Source organism: Arabidopsis lyrata, assembly GCF_000004255.2.
Source record: "Arabidopsis lyrata subsp. lyrata unplaced genomic scaffold ARALYscaffold_4, whole genome shotgun sequence".
NCBI classification, from domain to species: domain Eukaryota; kingdom Viridiplantae; phylum Streptophyta; class Magnoliopsida; order Brassicales; family Brassicaceae; genus Arabidopsis; species Arabidopsis lyrata.
In genome coordinates this window covers 2,898,100-2,918,935 of record NW_003302552.1, presented here as the reverse complement: position 1 = coordinate 2,918,935, position 20,836 = coordinate 2,898,100, and the positions used below count along the sequence as shown (strand labels likewise).

At 38.3% G+C, this 20,836-nt stretch overlaps 3 protein-coding genes across 7 annotated transcripts; 1 reads left to right on the top strand and 2 right to left on the bottom strand.

Annotated features, from left to right (window-relative positions):
* Positions 1 to 179: 179 nt before the first annotated feature.
* LOC110229197 (uncharacterized protein At3g60930, chloroplastic-like) lies at positions 180 to 19,406 on the top strand. 5 transcript variants are annotated; one of them, XM_021028734.1, is made up of 3 exons: positions 180 to 505; positions 17,933 to 18,594; positions 18,671 to 19,406. In XM_021028734.1, the coding sequence occupies exons 1-3, from the start codon at positions 499 to 501 to the stop codon at positions 19,364 to 19,366; spliced, it is 1,365 nt and encodes a 454-aa protein (XP_020884393.1). In that variant the 5' UTR covers positions 180 to 498; the 3' UTR covers positions 19,367 to 19,406. The 5 variants fall into 5 exon arrangements, 1 of the variants encoding a protein (XP_020884393.1); XR_002332657.1 differs by lacking the exons at positions 17,933 to 18,594; positions 18,671 to 19,406 and adding an exon at positions 10,816 to 11,409; XR_002332659.1 differs by lacking the exons at positions 17,933 to 18,594; positions 18,671 to 19,406 and adding an exon at positions 10,788 to 11,409.
* On the bottom strand, positions 1,109 to 3,448 carry LOC110229509. The gene is given in 5 exon segments (XM_021029900.1): positions 1,109 to 2,884; positions 2,886 to 3,022; positions 3,025 to 3,240; positions 3,243 to 3,303; positions 3,305 to 3,448. Coding segments are annotated over 5 exon segments (690 nt in total). The 3' UTR covers positions 1,109 to 2,752.
* Positions 6,897 to 8,559, bottom strand: LOC9314829 (putative F-box/kelch-repeat protein At3g17540). The gene is given in 2 exon segments (XM_021028735.1): positions 6,897 to 7,265; positions 7,268 to 8,559. Coding segments are annotated over 2 exon segments (1,158 nt in total). The 5' UTR covers positions 8,385 to 8,559; the 3' UTR covers positions 6,897 to 7,224.
* Positions 19,407 to 20,836: the final 1,430 nt, after the last annotated feature.

Below are 20,836 nucleotides of genomic sequence, written 5' to 3'. Positions count from 1 at the left end.
CCACGGTGGTGAAATTGGTAGATGCGGCGGAAATTAGCAAATCGGGAAGTAGGTGAGAGTTCCTCGAAACCTGTGCCTGGGAGAATTTGAACCTTGTACGAATTCGATTAGTTATTTATTTGTTCGTTTCAGTATAACAATCAAAAACAGTCATTTTTGAAACTCCAAAATTAATTACAATAGCTTAATTCCACATTTTACCAATCCAAGCCCAATTATTAAAGCCCATCTCACATGCCCAATAATCAAAACCTAACCAAAGAAACCTAGCTAAGGAAACTTATTATCTCTTTCTCACAAATCTCAGACTATTTTTCACCGCCACCACCATCACCATCACTCTGGCGACATACATCAACAATGCTCTCTTCTCACAAAAAATCACAACACTCCTGCAAAATCTCCTCGATTCCGAAAATCCAGACGCTTGTCATGATGGTTTAGTCATATCTTCCCACTTTACGCTTCTCAAAGATTGGCAGTGCTTCTACCACATTAATGAGAGGTAATTCTACAGTTGCATCCACAATCATATTTATAGGGGGTGTTATAAGGAATTGGATTTAGATAGAGTTGATTGATTTTAAAAGTCGATAGATTTGTTAAATTTTCAAAGTCTTGTTAAATTTTCAAAGTCTTGTTAAATTTGCAGGGAGTTTTGGGAATTCATAAATCTATGAAAATATTAATTATGTTGTAAAGACTTGAAGAGTTCTATATCCATAATATTTCAAAGTTTGTGTGTTTATAAGTTAAATTGTTAGGAATTCATATCCTAGTAATACTAGATTTTAATAGAATTGTAGAATCAATGAAAACCAAAGTCTTTGAATAATGCACAATACATTTTGAATAGAATTTATGAATCACCATACCAATAATGATGGATTTATAAAGAATACGAGAATCCATCCAATCAGAGTAGAATCTAATAGATCTCACATTTTTTAAACTTCCATATCTCAATAACCCACCCACCCTTTTCTCTGATGAGTTATCCTTTCATATAAATTTTAGGGATACTTATAATCTTATGTATTCAATTCCACACTTTCACCAATCTAAGCCAATTATTAAAAGTAATCTCACTTGTCCAATTATCAAAATCCAACCAAAGAACCACAACCAAATAAATTTTCACTTTCACTTATACACATTTCTGACTATTTTTCACTGCCACCATGACTATGATGTCAACAACATCCTCCCCTTGCAAAAGACACTACACTCGATTTTCAAAATCTCATGATTCCAAAAATCTAGACGCTTCTTGTGATGGTTTAATCAGCTTCCCAGAGATTGGCAACACTTCTACATCATTCCTTGAATGTCTAAAATGAAGAAACATCATCATCACCAATTTAATGAGTTATCCTTACCCAATTATTAAATCTAGTCTTGCATGCCCAATGATCAAAATCAAACAAAAAAACCTATAGCTAAAGAAATTTTTACCTTCTCTATCACCCATCTCTGGCTATTTTTTGCCGCCACCATAACTCAGGCGACATATATCAACAACGCTCTACTCTCACAACAATGCCCCTTTCATGGTGGTTTAGTCAACTTCCCACTCCACAATTCTTAGAGATTGGAAACATTCCTAGTATGTTAATTACATGTAAATGTTCACTCTTCGACAATTACAACCACAATCAAATTAAAGGAAGGGGGTGTTAAGTGGGAGTTACGTTTAGTTAGAGTTGCTTGATTTTTAAGAGTAAAGATATTTATAAAGAATAGAGAGGGAATAGGGCATTTTATATGATTTTCTCCCAAGTACCACTCGAACCGACAAGTAGATGATTGAACGTTTATACTCTCTCGTTTTTTTGAGGTTGTTGCCTTCTTTACCCTTCGATTTCTACACACAATTGTTCAGTTAAGGCCGTAACCATAGAGGAAATGAAAACATATGTTCTATAGTTTCCGAGCATGGATTTTTTTAAAAAGAAAAGGTGGCTAGTAAAAACTTCATCCAAAAATGTTATTTTGTCTGTACATAACAATAGATTTACATCCTATCTAGGATTAAGCTTCCGACATAACAGAGAAAAATAAATGTATTTCACGATGTTGTTTTGACAATTTAATTATTATTATATGAGTAAGGTCAAAACCAAAGATCATGCAACTACCAGCATAACAACCATGTTTAATAGAAATTTCTAACATTATTTTAGTTTGCATAACAAAGAACTTGCTAAGAAATACCATCACGAAGCTGCACCCGTTGCTCCAGCAATTAAACTCAAATCTTCATTTTTTGTTCTCGTTCATCATCATCATTCTTTGATTCTTTGCAAAAACAATATAAACTTAATAAATTCCTTATAGGAACCGCTTAGACATGACAAGTAGATAGTTATTTCCTTTTTTTTTGGAATAACTAAGAGGTTCTAAACACGTACATCCCTTCAGGCCAAGGACCATTGTATTTTATAAGGTTCCTTCCAAAGTGCCATTCAAGCCTACAAGTAGATGGTTATTACTTGCTAATGTGATATGCCTCACCTCCAAATGCATGGTCATTTAGAACAGTGAAGTATTAGCCATCTCAAGAATCTCTACTCTGCATTCCAAATAAACAACGTACCGCGACTTTATCTGTTTTGAACTTGCAGCAGAGTCTCAGTTTGCCAAGATTCTGAATGAGCATCCATATGAATAAATGTCATAAAACCATACATCACATAGTAATAATAAAAATTAAAGGAGAAAAATTGTAGTCACGTATTGCTTACCTTTTGACTCAATTAGGATCGGTAGAATACTCGCCTTTCCTAACAGAATTGCTAGAGGAAACTTGACTCGGAAGATTCCAACGCTTTATCCAGCCAATGAAACTGGTATCCACTAAAGCACTCTTATAGAGTCTGCATAAAAGGTTTAATATCTTTGCCTACTTTTCTTTTTACACCTGAAGTAGTCGATCCAATCTTAAACCCGCTCTCATTCGCATTGCTTGCATCTTCCGAATTGGTAAATGTTACCATCAAATTAGCAACATTCTCATCATCGTATGAACATTATTGTTATCCCGATTCATAAACTTAGAGTAGAACTCTTTCATGGCTTCGTCATCATATATCAACTCTACAAGACCTTCCTAGCCAAAGCTTGAGTCCCCAACCATCAGACCTAATAGCTCAAGGTAGATCGATCTCGGAGAACTCCGAGGTGTCATCGAATTTATCCTAACTATATCAGTGTCAGTCAGTTTATGAGACTTTCTCGCAGCAGAGTGTTACTGATGGAGTTAGACCTAGTGATCAGAACCCGATGAGGCAATGGAGAACAGTTTTTGGTGAAACCCAAAGGAAGAGTCTATGTTCTCCACATGTGTTGATGGAGAAGTGTACATCGACAAGATAGAATTATGACGGATTGGTGCCGAAGATGAGCTCACCGGCGGAATCGAGGAGAAGACATGTGACGGCTGAGTCATCGACCGTGGTTCGTGGTTAGAGTGCAAAAATGAATCACAACGGACGAGTAGAGCTCATCGGCGCCAATGAATTATGGAACGAAGACGATGAAGGACTCGTCTGTGAAAGTAGGAGAAGGTAGACGACGATTGGGTAGCCCACAACAGTCCGAGGCTAAAATGCGGCGACCCACTAGAAAATGGGTCAATGATGGGACTTGCGATAGGGTTGACAAAGAAGTCTAGGGAGATGGCAACACGCCGGTTCTCTGGCCACCGTCAGTGCTAACAAGATTCTAGTATTGGGTGCCTAAAGGAGTCATATCACCACTACCATTCATCGTTCTGAGAGTCTCTGCATCAAGTCATAGTTGTTATTGTTATTTTTTATTATTGGTATCAATATTTGACTACACATGTTATAACATTTGATACCAAAAAAATAAAAAATAAATAACAACTCCGATTTGATGCAGAGACTCCGATAACGATGAATAATAGTGGCGATATGACTCCTTTAACTTTAAGCAGCCAATACTAGAATCTTGTGGGCACTAACGGTGGCCTGATAATCGGTGGTCACCGTCTCCCTAGACTTATTTGTCAACCTTTTCACAAATCCCACCATTGACCCCTTTTCTAGTCGGGTCGCCCCATTTCAGCCTCGAACCGTGGTGGACTACTCAATCGTCGTCTACCTTCTCCTACTTTCACAGACGAGTCTTTCATCGTCTTCGTTCCATCATTCATTGGCACCGCTGAGCTTTACTCAGCCGTTGTCATTCATTTCTGCACTCCAACCATGGACTAGGGTCGATGACTATGTCGTCGCATGTCTATTCCTCTATTTCGCTGTTGAGTTCATCTCCGGCGTCAATTTGTCATAATTCTATCCCGCCGATGTACACTTCTCCATCAGCACATGTGTAGAACATAGACTCTTCCTTTGGGTTTAACCAAAACCGTTCTCAATTGCATCATTGGATTCTGTTCACTATGTCTAACTCCATCAGCAACACTCTGCCGCCGAGAACGTCTCATAAACGGACCGACACTGATATCATTAGAATAAATTCGATGACCCCTTGGAGTTCTCCGATATCGAGCTACCTTGAGCTATTAGGTCTGTATGTTGGGGATTGAAGCTGTGGCTAGGAAAGTCTTGGAGAGTTGAAATATGATGACGAAGCCATGACGGGGTTTCTACTCTGAGTTTACGAATCTGGATAACCATAATGTTTCTAACGATGATGAGAATGTTGATAATTTAATGATAACATTTACCAATTCGAAAGGTGCAAGCAATGCAAATGAGAGCGAGTTTAAGACTGGATCGACTATTTGAGGTGTAAAAAGAAAAGCACGCAAAGACAAAACAAATTTTTTGATGGATTTGATCGATAAAAGTTAAAACTTGAACCCAAATTTAAAAAATTCAGAAAAATGAGGCCTTTTAGTAATAACAAGTAGACAGAATTCAAAATTTGAAACAAAATCTAAACATTTCGAGAGACATATTTTTGCAATAACAAATTATTTTGAGGCCTAATTTTGTTACTAAAAATCTTAAAAAATTTGGAGGCCCAGTCCCATGTGTCTTGGGTATGAGGGGCCGGCCGGGCCTGGATAAGATTCAATGATTTGTGTTGGCTTACAAAATATGAAGCCACGTTGAGGTTTTGAATCTTATGTATATGATCCATCAATCTTGTGGAATCCTATCTTTTTGGAAGACGAAGCTACAATCATGTTTCACTTCCTCACTCTTTCGTTGATTAATTCATGATTAAAAACATGACTGACAAATTTTGAACAACACAATTATATATATATATAACTACACATTTGCTTAAGGTGTATTTGATAAGAAACAGTAAAAAACGTAAAGATTGAAGACTCATTTCAGTCAACATTTTGGATCTCTCACCTTGCGTATAGGCGAGAGTGACGTATCTTCCTTGGTATATCTCAAGGGCCTATTACTTTACACCAGCACGTTATGAAGATCTTGTCATGGTTCCAACGTTAAAACATGGTAGACACATTTATACCCTTAATATAAAGTAAGGGTTTCCAAAAGACACCAGAAGATCCTCATGACCATTATATATATAGCCACCAATGTCTAGAAATCTAAGGCTTGGGATGTAACCGTTCGGTGGTTACGCCTGTGCTCGTGTCGGCCCAGTCATATGCTCCCGGTATATCAAATTGTCATATATGTCATCATCATCATCATCATCATCTCCATAACTTCAACAACAAATTTATAGGATCACACTATATAGATGTTACCATTTTAGATAAGATATTTGCTAAACTCCTAAGACCAAGCAACTATTAAAGAACTTTTAATAAATAGAGAACTTAGTAATGAATAGAAACTAATTTGTAGATAATTCAAGGCAAAGATTTACCCGGGATTGCATTCCATTGAGACTTTGCTTGATGATCCACATCATCTGATCCTTCTCCTTAGTCCTCCCATATGGTGACTTCTAGTATATGATACAAATCTAAAATCCCCAGAGCCCCTTGAATATTTTGGCATGCTTGCTTTTGACGTAAAAAATGAAGACATATCCGTAAATCTAGTATTTTATCATTGTATTGAGCATTCTGAAAAAAACCATGAAAGAAAAAACATACTTTAGCCACACACACACAAAAAACATATAACTAGTCACACTATACAATTGAATTAGGAGAAAAAACATATAACTAGTCACACACACAAAAAAAAAAGCACCTATGTGTCTCTCTATGGATTTATACTTTAGCCCTCATCATAGATTCATAGAGAACAAAAAAAATAGTGAACTTAATAAATAAGATACAAATTATAAGTTGAATCTTTCTTTTTGAGCAGTTGTAGAGGTTTCGGTTTAGAGAATTTGAAGAGTACCTCTTCTTTTTTTCTTCTGGACTCATGGCTTCTTCGTTACTAATCATTATTTATTCCTATGTTACTTGTAGTTGCACGTATATCTCCTTGTCCTTATTTATCAAAACCACATTATATCTCCCTCCAATCATTCAATTTCAAGTTTTCAAAGGTTGTGTTATATAAAATACAGTGTAGATAGTTCTTGTCCCATTTTGAAATGTGATTATGCGTGTGGAATATGAATCCCAGAAATATAAAATCAATTTAGATATTAGACATTCATATATGTAACTATTCTCCAAATTATAAACTTTTCATGGAGTTAATAGACAGATGGTTATGAAAGTTTTAACATGGTTGTGAAGTTTATTGTGTCTTGGATGATCATTGATGTTGCAAAGAGGATTAGAGCGTGTGCTCTGTTCTTGGGTGATAAGAAGATTTTGCAAATAGACTTTAACTTTGCCAAAGAAGATTCCGTTGTTTCTGTCTTTAAAATAAGATTCATTATGTAGTAACTTCAGTTTTTCTGTTATATATTAGCATCATATCTAAACTATGCCCAAATAATTCTGTGTATAGATTTAAAGAAGGCTGCTTTTATTTAGATGTTACACAAATCCTCCATATCTCATTGGTCACTAATCTTTTCCATTTCGTCTTCTATGTATCGTTGTTCTGTATTACTCATGAAACAACATGAGCATATAATATAGTTATTGAGATGTTTTGTTCGGAGAGACAATGTGAAACCTTTAGGAACAGGGCAAGAGAGAAATGTGAAAGTGGCTATAAGCAGAACAATGGCATTTGAGTAAAAATCATTACATCACCAATAAAAAGAAACAACTTATTGAATAATTGACTAACCAGAAGAAAGAAAGAAAAACTTAAGAAAAAATTCACTTAACTAACCTCCCTTGATTTCCTTTTCTTTTGCCTTTTGAGTGTATTTTTCTTAATGTGCACCAAACTTGGAACATAATTGATGAGAAGTGGCCAATTGATATAAGATGCCTTTGTAGTGTCTTTATAGACTTGTTTATATATATCCTCTCCAACAACGTAGACTCTGGTCTTATATTCATCATCCATGTCGATATCAGAACACAGTGCCACTTTATTCTCCTCGTCCAACAAGAAACTTGTCACATTCACCACGCTGGGTAAATTAAATTTATCATAATCCACTGTTAAGACGAAGTTGCTCCACGACAATTCTATGGTTTCATCGATCTTATTGGTCAACCATATCTTCATCTCATTTGAAAAATCAAGAATCTTCTGATGTAACACCGAGAGTTTTTCTTCCCTAACAACTGATAGAGCCGCGGTATCTTCAGGATTAAAACTTTCAAACGGAAGAGGAAAACGCCCAAATCTCTCCGTTGTGAAATCAAAATACAACATGAAAAGGCCATTTTCTTTATCTCCAGCAACCCAATAAGTATTTCCTTTCAAAGACCTGCCACTGCAAAATACACCATAGTCACGAGTGAAGTAATCAAGAACCCTCCAAGAGTCAGAGCTTAACTCATAGATCTCAAACTCAGCAACCCTTTGTTTCTGGTCGTTTTCATAATAGCAAGACCTCAAGATTTTGAAGCTATGGCCAGAAGACTTGCTGTTTACGTATCCTAAAGCATAGTAATCATCATACCGATAACGAGTTCTCGGTCTGATCCGCCGGGTTTCACCGGTACTGGAGTCCCAAACCACAAGGCTAGTGTTTCCCTTAGTAGAGCATAATATTAAACCCTCACAGTGGAAGATTTTAGATATTTTTAAATCTTCTGAGTCCTTTAGACTGCTAAGTTTTCCAGAAAACTCGATAGATGGATCAACGTTGTTGTGAATTCCATGGTGATCGACACTAACTGAATAAACTCCAAAATTACTGAGTAACATCAACTTACTTGGTGCGTTACCAAAGTTCTTCTTGATGAAGTTTGGATCTCTGAATAAAGCGTACCATCGTTTGCAAGTAGTTCGAAATTTTGCTAGAGACTTGGTCGGAACCCTAGAGAGTATTTCGGATTCCAAATCATACGGAAGATGGGAGATCTTCATTGTTTTTTTTTTATTGTTTCGGATCTGATCGCTCGAGGACGATAGCGTATAGGAGTTTATATATATATACTACTAGGGTTATTTATTTTTAAAACAAATCTATACTATATACAAGTCGAGGATCTTCTCAGGCTGTCCACGTGGGATTTTAAACGATCAATCGAGATAAGACACCTCATTAATTAGCATTTTTAGATTTTATTAATTTTCTATATTAAGATTTTTTAGAAAAGGAAAAAGTAGCATATGAAAATATGGAAAACTTTTTAGATATAATATTTATATAGAAACATATAAAATAAATTAATTAATCAAAATGTAAAGTTTTTTTTTCAAAGTTTATTACATTTATAAAAACGAAAATACTGAAAATGTGTACAAAATTCTAAATATAAAATTGGGGCTTTTGCAAAAGTGCCACTTGTTCAATGCCACTTTTCAAAAATACATCATTTTTAAAACCTTATAAAAAATGCTCTTAAAAATATAAGATTTACCCAAATATGTATGTAATATTATTAAAACATACACAAACTACATTTCTATGTATCTAAAATCTTATAAATACTTTATAAATATCTTATAAATGCATTTTAAATACCTTTAAAATATCTTGTAAAACCTTTGAAAAACCTTTAAAATCCTTTAAAATAACTTGTAAAACCTTTAAAAACACCTTATAAAACCTTATAAATACTTGGATCGAGTCTTCAAGTAGTAGTTACAATCCATAAGTACCTTATAAACCTAATAAAACTTTATAAAAATTTCAAATTTAAAAAGGGGCATTTTTTAAAATGAACATCTAAAAGGGGCATTTTTGAAAATGAGCACACCAAAAGGGGTATTTTTAACAATTTCCCTATAAAATTTTAGTTAATCATAATAGTCTTATTAATTCATTTTTAAATTCTACCATTTTGAAAGAAAATAGTACCCAAAGCTTTGTTAGAAAAAATAGACAATATTTTTAGTTAGTAAATAGGGTTATATATATTTTTTGTCTGTTTTATTATATAAAACTTTGTTTTCAAAGTTAGTAAGTCGCATGATCGTGACATATGTCAACTCTATCGATCAAATATTAACATATGTCAGAAAATATTTAACCTTTTTTTTAAGAAAGAAAAAAAAAAAAAAAATATATATATATATATATATATATACATATACAAATTTATATGTCTATATCTAAAAAGTTTCTTAACCAAAAAGTAAAACTAATAATTTTTTAAACTATGTTTGTTTTCCAATTTTTTTTTGTGGATTTCTATTTTTAATTAATTTTGTTTTGTTATTTGTTAATTATTTTTAATATTAAGTAGAATATAGATTTGATATAATATACATATTATTTTAATATAAATTATTAACAATAAAATTACAAGAATGAAAAAAATTATGAGATGGATTCGTCGAGTAAAAGAGAAAAGGAAAAGAATTTAGAATTTAGTCTTCTCATGTGAGAGATATTAAAGAGGTAGATTACAGATCAACCAGACGATGGCCCGTAATTTGATGATGGATTCTTTGGATCTGATGAAGAAAACGATTCAAACTGAAGCTTCTTCTATTAACGATTTTGTGAATTGAGACAGCTAGTTTCGCGAAGAAGCTGAGAGAAATGTTTTCTTAGGTTCGAATAAACTAGGTCGGTGCCGAATTTAATTATATATTTAATTATATAATTAACAATCTATATATAATTAACAATCTATATATCAACAATCTATTTAATTATATATTCACTTCCCTTCGAGACAAAAATACAATTGGGAAATATATGTCTATAAGTATGTTTTTTTTTAGTGCAAAATAATATTTTTGTCCAATTCTAACAATTTTAATAATCAAGTTTATATAAAATTAACTTATTAACTATAATTAATATCAAAATCATAATTGTCACCACTTTTATTTTTATTGCAAAACACAACAACATTGTATACTAAAGTGCTGATAATTTATTTTAGAAACAAACAAAATGATAAAGCCAAATAATCTTTTACTTAAATTACAAAATAATTAACAAAATATTATTTCTAAATTCAAGAAAAGAAAAGAAAAGAAAAAAGCACACATTATTTATCTCCAACAGTATGTTATATTTCTTATATTTTAAAACAATAAATCTAAAACAGAGTAATTGTACACTATATAATCTATATATATAGATATTGATTATACATTTAAAATATACAAAAAAATAGGTTATAAAATCTAATACTCAAATTACCAAATAACAATTATTTATTTATTTTTTAAAAATATTACCGTGGGTTAAAATCTAGTAAATTATTATAACTTATCCATTAAGATGAAGTGTGTAAAATTAAAATCCAATTTATTATGATGAAAAATATAGTTAAATTGTATTTTAAAATAGAATGTGTAAGAATGCAGATGGGCTTCAGTATTTTGGTTCGCGCAGGAATGTAGGACTGTAAGCCGTGCTCAACACCGGTCGATCTCAAGTCTAAGCTTGAAGAAGAAGCTGGTCCAGAGGTGAGCGATCCGACGCTTTACAGAAGTTTGGCAGGGGCATTACAGTACTTAACATTTACAAGACCAGATATATGTTATGCGGTTCAACAAGTCTGTTTGTTTATGCACGATCCAAGAGAAAGTCACTTTCATGCCCTGCGACGCATCCTAAGGTACATTGAAGGAACAAAGAAGCAGGGACTACATATTACTAAGTCACCGTCAACCAAGTTGGTCGCCTACTCAGACGCCGATTGGGCAGGGTGTCCAAACACTAGACGTTCCACTTCATGGTACTGCGTGTTTCTTGGTGATACTCTAATATCATGGTCTTCAAAACGTCAGTTGCCAATGCTGTTGCAGAAACTTGCTGGCTACGGAATCTACTACTTGAACTACACTGTCCACTATCTGAAGCCACTTTGGTTTTCTGCGACAACGTAAGTGTTGTGTATCTTTCCATGAATCCAGTCAAGCATCAACCCACGAAACACGTAGAAATTGACATACACTTTGTCCGTGAAAAAGTTGCAAAAGGAGAGGTTAGAGTATTTCTTTTTTTTTTTTTGAATGCAATGTTAAATTATATTCAAAAGAAAAAATGTACGGTTTTACAACTTGTGCATCGGTTGGTTGAAACAAAAATTGAAGCAAAATTTGAAACTATTTTGACTATCTAGACCTCCCGTTGAAGCTTAGCTGCGAGCTTGAAGCCAGAGTTGGTACGCGTCGTCATACCTTCTGTCTCCCATAAGTCGGACTGCTGAGATTTGATTCCTTACATGTTTGTCAATCCACCCCGTGATGCGTTCAGCTGTTTGTGGGTTCTCTCCATGTCGCCGCCCATTCCTTTCTCTCCATATGGTATAGGTAACTGCTTGAAATACATATCGAAAGAGGAAGCCCTCTACTCGGTTGAGCTGTTTGGAAGATATAATGTCAAGAAGAAGAAGCCAATCTGTTGTGTATCGAGTTTTGAGAAGCCCCTTTGCAAGGGCTGCCCAAATGGTAGAGCTGAAATCACAACCAAAAAAGAGATGATTCCGGGTTTCTAAACATCTATGAAAAAGAACACATGTTCCTGCTCCGCCTTGCCATTTGATCATACGATCGCCAGTAGAGAGCCTGTTTTGAGCTGCTAACCACACACAAAAGGAGAATTTTGGTATTGCGTGTGCAAACCAAACTCCCCGGTGCCATGAGACCGTGCTAGAGGTTATTCGGATATGATTCCAAGTATCTTTAGCTGAGAACTTCGGTTTAAAGATATCATTTTTCCCTCTCCATAGAACAGTGTCCCCTTGTTCCTTCCTTTTTTCCCGCTGCTCTTGTAACGCATCTTCCATTGCGTTGAGTGTGGCTGCCCGATGTCTTCTTCTCCTTCGATTTGACCAGGCAGCCGCTAGCGAGCTTGTTCTACTGATACCCATATCAGTGACTCCTCGGGCACCCACAATATCTACCAATCTCCCCATTGAAGACCAATCATCATACCAGAAAGATGTAAGTTCTTCGTTTCCCACTTCCACCTTGCAGAACTGCTTTGCTACCTCTCTATACTTTAGGAGTTTTTTCCAAATCCAGGAACCCATATTAGTGCTGCTGTTGATGGACCAGAATGAAGTTTTCTTAAGAAGGTACATTTGGATCCACTTCACCCATAAAGAGTTGCCCTGAGATACTATGCGCCAGATAAGCTTTAGACAGCAAACATTGTTAGCTTCTTTGAGTGAACGCAGCCCTAGACCACCCTCCTGCTTCGGTTTACAAACATTCTCCCAAGATATCTTTGCTCTATGTGCATTCATATCCTTACCCGACCATAAAAAGGCTGAACACATTTTTTCTATGTCTTGAATGCACTCGTTTGGTAGTCTATACGCAGCCAACCAAAAATTACATACACTCCACAACACTGATGCAATATGCCGATATTTCGGTTAGAGTATTTCACATCTCGGCGTCTCACCAATATGCCGATATCTTCACCAAGGGACTTACATCTTCATTATTCAATCAGTTCAAACCCAGTCTTGGCGTCATCTCAAGACCGACGATAAGACTGCGGGAGGGTATTAGGAGATAAAATATTCTCAAAAGTTAGGTTGAGATAATTTGAATATTCCCCCTGTATCTAGGAAAATCTCAACTCATATTGTAACAACTTTGGCTATATATTGTGAGCAGGACGCTCTCCTCATCGGAGACTTTCAACATCTTTCAATAAGCAATTGGATTTGTTGGATTTTTATATTTTCTTTGTAGGTTTCGTTTTCTGGATTGATTTTGGTAGCAATGCTAGAAAATAAAATATTGGATCAAATCAAGAGATAATAAATAGTGGTTATAATAATTGTGTAGGTCACATAGCTTATGTTTGTTTGTATATAGTGTAGATATGTAACCATATGTGATAGGTTATACTTCGTGTATAACTGATAATCATTTTTCTTTCACTAAAACTCAAACATGCATGATAAACACGACGGTTTGATGATGTATATATAGTTTAAAATTATTAGGTGTTACATTGGTAATTACGTTATTTTTGAAAAAAATATATTTGTTTTGTTATTGATTTTGATATTTATATACATGATGAAAAGATGTGTTTGAAGATATATATATGTTTAATATTCCATTACAAATCCGAATGGCACCGTTACAGTCTATGTTCGTTTGTTTGTTTTTTTTTTAGGAAAATCAAATCATAACTTAGATTGCAGTTTCGTTAGAGTTGATATGCTTATAGAAATCTTGATTGCGATGATGTTCGTGTTTGAGAGATTTGGGTTTGGAGGTTCCTCCCTCATCACTCCTCAACAAGTTAAATGCAAATGATCTTAGCTTTTTCCTTTTAGAGTTCTCATCCAACATTTCTTCATTTTCCACAAAGAGAAAGTTTTCTTCAAAAGTATTGAATAGTTTAGTACGTCATTTCCTTTATAATTTTTTCTTCTTTTTTCCTTAAGCCTTCTTCACTTAGTAGTTAGTAGTACCAACCCTTTTTGGCAGTGCCGGTCTGACGAATCATTTTTCATATACTATAAAAAAACCATTAACGAATCATTATCGGATTTGCAGCTTTTTTTAAAACAAATTTGCAAAGAAAAAACAATAAATTCAAAAGCAAAATTAACAATTAACCTCAAAAACTATGATTTTTCACTTGTAAAATAAGCAAATTGACTCACATATACGCATAAGAGGTATCATGTAGCGTCATTTTTTTTTATTAGATCAAAAATTTAGTGTTGAAGATATTGTGTAATTAGTTTGTCTTTAAAAGCCCATATTACTTTTTTTAAAAGGTCCTACAGAATAAATTTATATTTTTTGCATCATATCCAAAACTTAACAAACTTTTAGTTTAAAAGGCCATAAAATTTTGAGACCCCAATCGCTGGCTTCAGTTACTTGGCCTTTGGGCCGGGCCTGCTTTTTGGATTTGCTAGCTTCGGATTTTCCCAGAACTGACCCATCGGGCTTTTAAAGGTAGATCCCTTGTTCAAAAACGCGGCCAAGGCGGCCGATTACGCGATGGCTAGTCATTCGGCGGCAAGGGACCGCCGGGATTAGGGTAAAATCGGATCAAAAATCGAAAATCTTGAAAAAACTTGATTTTTTGTTCTTTTGAAAGTTGAAAATCATAGATATTTGATGGATCTAGCATATATAGCAACAAACAATAGAAGAAAACAAAAAAAATGATGAAAAGTGAGAAAAAAATCAAGTGACAGCGGATTTAGGGTTACAGATCTGATTTTCAAGAGGTAGAAGACAAGGGTATTTTGGTAATTTAATATTAATTAAACCTAAAATGAATAAAATGGACATAAATGAAATTGGGGTTGCTCAAACTTGTCACCCAGATGTGACAAAACTCGCTAATAACCACCAGACCAACTTGCATTATTGACTTAGTTACACAACAATAATATATATACAATATATAAAATAAAAATATAAAAAAACTAATCCCGATTAATCCCGTTTAATCTCCGAATTTTTGGCTAGGCGCTAGACCCAGCTCGAGCGTCTGACTAGCGCCTAGCGATTTTTTAAACATGGGGTAGAACTAGAAGTGTTGTGATTTAGCCGTATTTGAATTTTATTTTAGCCGTATATTACATACAATATTTTTTTTATTTTTGTGAAAAAGCTTACATATATACAATAATTTACAAAGGGGATGTGCCTTTAGTCAAATGGTTAAGTCCACTTGACTCCGTCTTCCCCACCGGAGTTCTACTCACTACAAGAAATATCTACATTGTTAGCAAGAGAGAAGAGCTATTATATGTCATCAATAGCGTTTTCATAAACGCTATGTTATGCCCCTGTTATGGTAGACCCCCACATACGATAGCGTTATTTCCTATGTTATGATATGTCTTTCTATTATAGCATTAATCACATGCTTTAATATACTTTCTTAAAGCACATGTTTAGTGCTACTTTATATTTTTTATAACACTTTTACTTCGCTATTTTTCTATATTATATCGTACCACTTTTATTTTGCTATTTAGCTATAGAGTCTTAAAGAGATTGTCATAGAGTCTTAAAGAGATTGTCACACTAAGAAAGACAAATCATGTGGAAGTCGAAACTAACACAATCGAGATTTGTCTAGGGTTTTATTTTAGGGATACGATAAACGTGAATTCTCAAAGAACAGCAGAAACGATTGTAATCAAAGATGGTGTTCTTGATATTATTAAGAAAAAGATGACTTTGATCGTACAAGAGTTTGATCGTAAAGGAAAAAGATGTTTTTTGCTGTGAGAGCTTTGCGTAGTGTAATTTCTAAAGCGATATTGCTTGTCCTTTGCTTGAGCCTTGAGTCTCTTTATATATAGGTGATAAACCGCCTCTCCAGCGATATTCTCGGAAGATTTCCATTTATCTTGAAGTCGGCTCAGAATATCGCGGATTAGGATAGTTTCCTTATTTTTCGGGGGTTTCCTGATTTGAGTTGATCTTTCGAGATTCTCCCCTATCATTTCCGGGTCTATCGGAAATGACACCTTACTTGGAAATGATACTTTGAAGGTGAATATTTACCAAGTCTTTGCCTCGGGTGATGATGAAGACTTCGCCTCGGAGAACTTGTGCAACCGGCTCGGGTACACAGGAAGGACTGGCTCGGGCACTCTAGGATGGCTTGTTTGAGTACCCCGAGGCGACGGGCTTGGGCGCTCCGAGGCGATTGGGCTCGGGCGTTCCGAGACGACTGGGCTCAAGTACTTCCGAGACGACTGGGCTCGGGTACCCCCGAAGCAACTGGCTCGGGTACCCCCGAGGCAATTGGGCTCGGGTGCTTGAGACGTCTTGTTCAGGTATCCCCGAGGCGATGGGCTAGGGTCTCCTAAATCGATTAGGTGGATAACCCGAGGTGGATGATGTGATATCCCGAGGTGATCTCTGTAAAACTCCCGAGGTGTTCTAAGTCTGGCTCGGCGCCAAAGGATGGAATCCGACCCCAACAGTTAGCCCCCCAGCTTGTTAGTTTGGGGAACCAAGCGTGACGAGCTCTATGACAATTAGGCCGAGCCGTTTACTTTGGACAGTTCGGTCGCTCTAAAGTTTTTGGCGATTCGAATTCCTGTCGTTTCATCTTCTCTTGGCGTGTGACGGTTGGGATTCCTTCTCGAGAAGTGGAAAGGTCTTTTCGCTGATTCCCGAGATTCATGCGGATGCGAAGTATCCTACTCAATTCGTGCGTACCCGACGCGCCTTAAACGCGGATACGATGTGTTTTATTTGGCTCGTTCGTACCCGACGCGCCCTAAATCTCTATAAATGTTAAGCCTCCGACTTATTTTTTTCATTTCGCAATTGCAAAGGAAAATTTTCAAGGTTCGTTCTCTTCTCTCTGATCTTGAGTTCTTGCATTTTCTACTTTTTCCGTTATACTTCCGTCGTAGCGCCACCGTCATTAGACCTAGGTTGATTTCTCCGATCTGTCAAGCTTTGTTCCTCCGATCAACTTCTTCAATCTCCCGAGCCAGAAAATGTCTCTCTCTGATTCCAGTGATTCGCCCCGAGGTGACACTCATCTCCCTGTCTACAAGAGAAAGATGGTCTGGAGTTCTTCGAGCGACCCCTAGGCGGATACCACGGACCATCAGATCGTGTTGTACCGTGGTAGTGATGCAGAGTCGGCTTCACGGGAAGAAGACCCGAGCCGTTTCATCGCTCGAGAAGACGCGATTGCAAATGTGGCTCGGGATCAGGATTTGCCTGACGATCCCGAGGCGATTTTGAATAGGAGGGGGATACATCCACCGGCAGTTGGTGAAGCTGGAGTCTCACGCTGGCAAAATGCCCCCGAGGCGTCTCTTCTTCCTATTAAGGCCGAGGAGGTTCATTATGACTCTGACGAGGCGGCCAGGTTGCTTCAAGCTAAAGTCCGAGCAGCCAAGGGTCAACAGAAGAGAAAATGAGCCAAGAAAGCTAGGAAACCTGATCCCCGGGTTCCACCTTATGCACGGAGGACTCCCTTCGGGATCTCAAGGCCCGGTTCGGTTTTAGCGAGGGGATTGAACTAAGACTTCCAACTCCGAATGAGCGAGCAGACGATCCGCCCGAGGGGTTTTTCACCCTTTATGAGGGGTTCTTCTACCATTGCTATCTTTGCCTTCCAATCCCGAGGCCGATTTTGGCGTTTCTGTGGTCGTACAAGATTGCTCTATCCCAGATAACGACCCGAGGCCTGCGGCATCTAGTGGGGATTCTAGTCCGAAGTATTGAGACTATCAATATTGTCGGCCTTAGCCACTTGAGGAATCTCCTGGAGATCCGGCGCATACCAGGCCCCGTCGAGAGATTCTACATATCTCCGAGGCCAAATAGGAGGGTTATCGGTGGTTTCCCGAGCAAGGATGAGAAGTACACCGATAACTTCTTCTACGTAGCCTTGAATGAGTATAGTGTCCACGAGGACTACTTAGGGAAAATTGTTGGAAAGTGGAGACAAATCGGTACTACGCCCGAAGCCGTATTTGCTGTTTCGTTTTGCTTTAACCTTTTTTTTCTGACCGTTTTTCTTGTTCATGCAGATCGGAACCCGTTGTTTCTCGAAGACGTTCCCGAAGGTTTTCTAGATCTCCACGACGAACTAATTGCTCGGAAGTGCGATTGGACAAAACACTTCTCCCAGGAAAGAATTGAGAGAGCCTTGCGTTTGCTGCACGGAGCTCCCTGCCAGTCTTCTTCCGAATCGTCCGATCATCGCCTAGATCATCTTATCGAGATGCAGGGCGCTGCGCAGTCTCTGAGAGCCAGGAAAGCTGCTGAAAAGAAGGCGGCTAAGGAAAAAGCTGTTTTGGAGGCAAACTTCAGACCTCCTACTCCTCCCGAGGCCAACCCTGAGGTCGTTGTTGGTGCCGAGGCAACTGATGAAGCTCGGGATATGGTTTTGATCGTTCCCGAGGTGGCCGGGCATATCTCCCCTACGACCGATGTCCCCGAGGTGGTAGGGGCTCTGGTCATTGCTGCTCTAGCCGCCGAGGCGAAATCCAAAACTAGGGGAAAAAGACCCCGAGGTGATGGCTCGGGAGTTTCTAGGAAGGAGAAAAGGAGTCGTAGCGAAACTCCAGTGTACAAGGACAAGATCGCTTTGGCGAATTTTGTCGCTTCTTGCTCGGGTCCGCCACTGTCTGCTCCCGATGCCTTGTTGGAGGCTCAAAACTACCGTGAAACCGCTGCTGGATTCCTGAAGGTATCATCGATCTGTTCCTGACGTATTTTACTATCGTTTCCATATTTGCTTGCTAATGATTCTCGTTCTATTTCAGGCCTTCCATTCGATGAATTCCATGGTTCGGGCCTATGATTTTGGAGCTCGGAAGTCCGAGATGGCCCGTGAGAGATCGGAGACATCCCGAGCTGAGGTCGAAGCTAGGTTGTCCGAGGCGATCGCGGCTAAACAAGAAGCTGAGGCGTTGGCCAAGGCCGAGAAGGTGGAGCGATTGAAAACTTCTGAGGATAGCCTGCGGACTCAGAGAAAGCTTGAGGCCGAGGTTGCAGGACTCCATCGGTTATTTACTGAAGAGAAGGCTCTCCGGGAAAAGGAGATTGTTAGAGAACGGAGAGCAGCCAAAAGGGAGTTTGCCGAGAAGGTCAAGGCTATCGAGGCGAAGATGGACCAGTTCGGGAAGGTATCCACGCGCTACATGTACTTGGTGCAAGCGCGGGCCAATGCCGAGCTGATAGCTGAGCTGGAGGAAGGGAAAAAGGTAGAAGATGAGAAGGCCGAGGTCCTTCAATGGACGACTGAGTATGGGGACGCCGAGGATGAGTACGTCCGTCTCGGAACCGAGCTGCGAGAGGACTTGAAGCTTCCTCCAGTTTCCCCGGACTTTGTCGACGATAGCTTCGGGAACCGTTCGATCGAGGGTGCCGCGCCTGCGATAGGTGTTGCCGACCAGTTGGGTTCGAACCGAGGTACCGAGGTAGCTCAAGTTTCACCGGTTAACCAAGACTCGATCTGATCCCGAGATGTCTTTTTATTCTCTCTTTTGCCCTTTTTGTAAGACATGCCTGGACGGCTTTATCCACTGAATGCTATGTTAAGTAATTTTTATCTTAAAACTTTTCCGAACTGAATCCAATACTAACGTCAAATAGCTAGATTTATCTTCCGAGCCAAAAGCGAAAAGAATCGTGCACCAGTGTTAAGTTAACCGGGTTTATGATTTGCTCGTTGAGAAGTTAAATCCAAACGATTTTTAACTTTCCAGCCGAAAGTGTAGTGAATCGTGCACCAGTGTTAGGATAACTGGGTTTTGGCTACGTGGGACTAATCTTTATCGGTCGCGACCCGAACTGATATAGTCGAAGCCAGTGCTTAGAAGCGAACTGGGGTACCAGTGTCGAAGTCAACTGGGTTTTCTGAAGACAATTTCTTTATGGCAAGATATCTCAAACCGAATCGTCTCGAATGCTTATATAGCGCGCTGTAACCGAGGCGGTGTAATTAGCTCTCTGTTCGTGGACGTGGCCATCGTCCGAACGAACTGTTGGCTTTGTGGGTCGATAAGGAGACCATAAAGGTTCCTGAGATGAGTTTTGGGATAGATGTCGAGGTGGATAAATTTGAAAATCCGTAGGGTAAAAACTTAGAGAATTTAAAAAATTTAGCGGGAGTATATGTATACGGACCCACTCCCCCCTTTTTTAATTAGGGGGGGTAGCTGAACTCGTCCGAAGACGAGCTGCCTACGTACCCTTTTCAGGGATCAAGCCACCCCGTAGTTCGAGTACATGCGTACCTTAGGTTTTTAGCGGTAATATTTCCTTAGATGCATTGCGTTCCAGGATCTAGGTACCGCTTTGCCGTTCATATTGATGAGTTCGTAGACGCCGGGACGGATTACCTTTGCGATCGTATAAGGTCCCTCCCAATTCGTGCCGAGCTTACCTGCGTTCTGCTCGGCGGTATTCTGGAAAACTTTGCGCAGTACGAGCTCTCCTTCGTGGAAGCGGCGATGCTTCACGTGAGAATTGTAGTACCGAGCCGTTGCATTCTGATAGTTCTGCATACGGATCAAAGCCGAATCTCTTCTTTCGTCAATTAAGTCCAGCTCGTCCAACATCATCTGAGTGTTGGAATTTTCCTGCTCGGGGAGAAAACGTCTTCTCAGTCCTAGGATCTCGGCTTCGGTGGGAATCACACACTCCGTGCCATAGACAAGGGCGAAAGGTGTTTCTCCCGTGGCCCGCCGCGGCGTGGTTCTGTGCGACCATAGTACTCCTTCTAATTCATCGGCCCAGCGGCCTTTCTTCGCGTCGAGGCGCTTTTTTATTCCGTCGAGAATTGTCTTGTTTGCCGCTTCGGCTTATCCGTTCCCTTGAGGATACTGAGGCGTAGACTTGCTGAGGCGAATTCCCCATTTCTCGCAGAATCCTTCGAACCGAGCCGAAATAAACTGCGATCCGTTGTCTGTAACGATCTCGTAAGG

Excerpts from the sequence above, each read along its gene's own strand:
- LOC110229197 (XM_021028734.1), top strand. Across the intron at positions 18,595-18,670 it reads CCGCTGCTGGATTCCTGAAG|GCCTTCCATTCGATGAATTC; the intron begins GTATCATCGATC and ends GTTCTATTTCAG.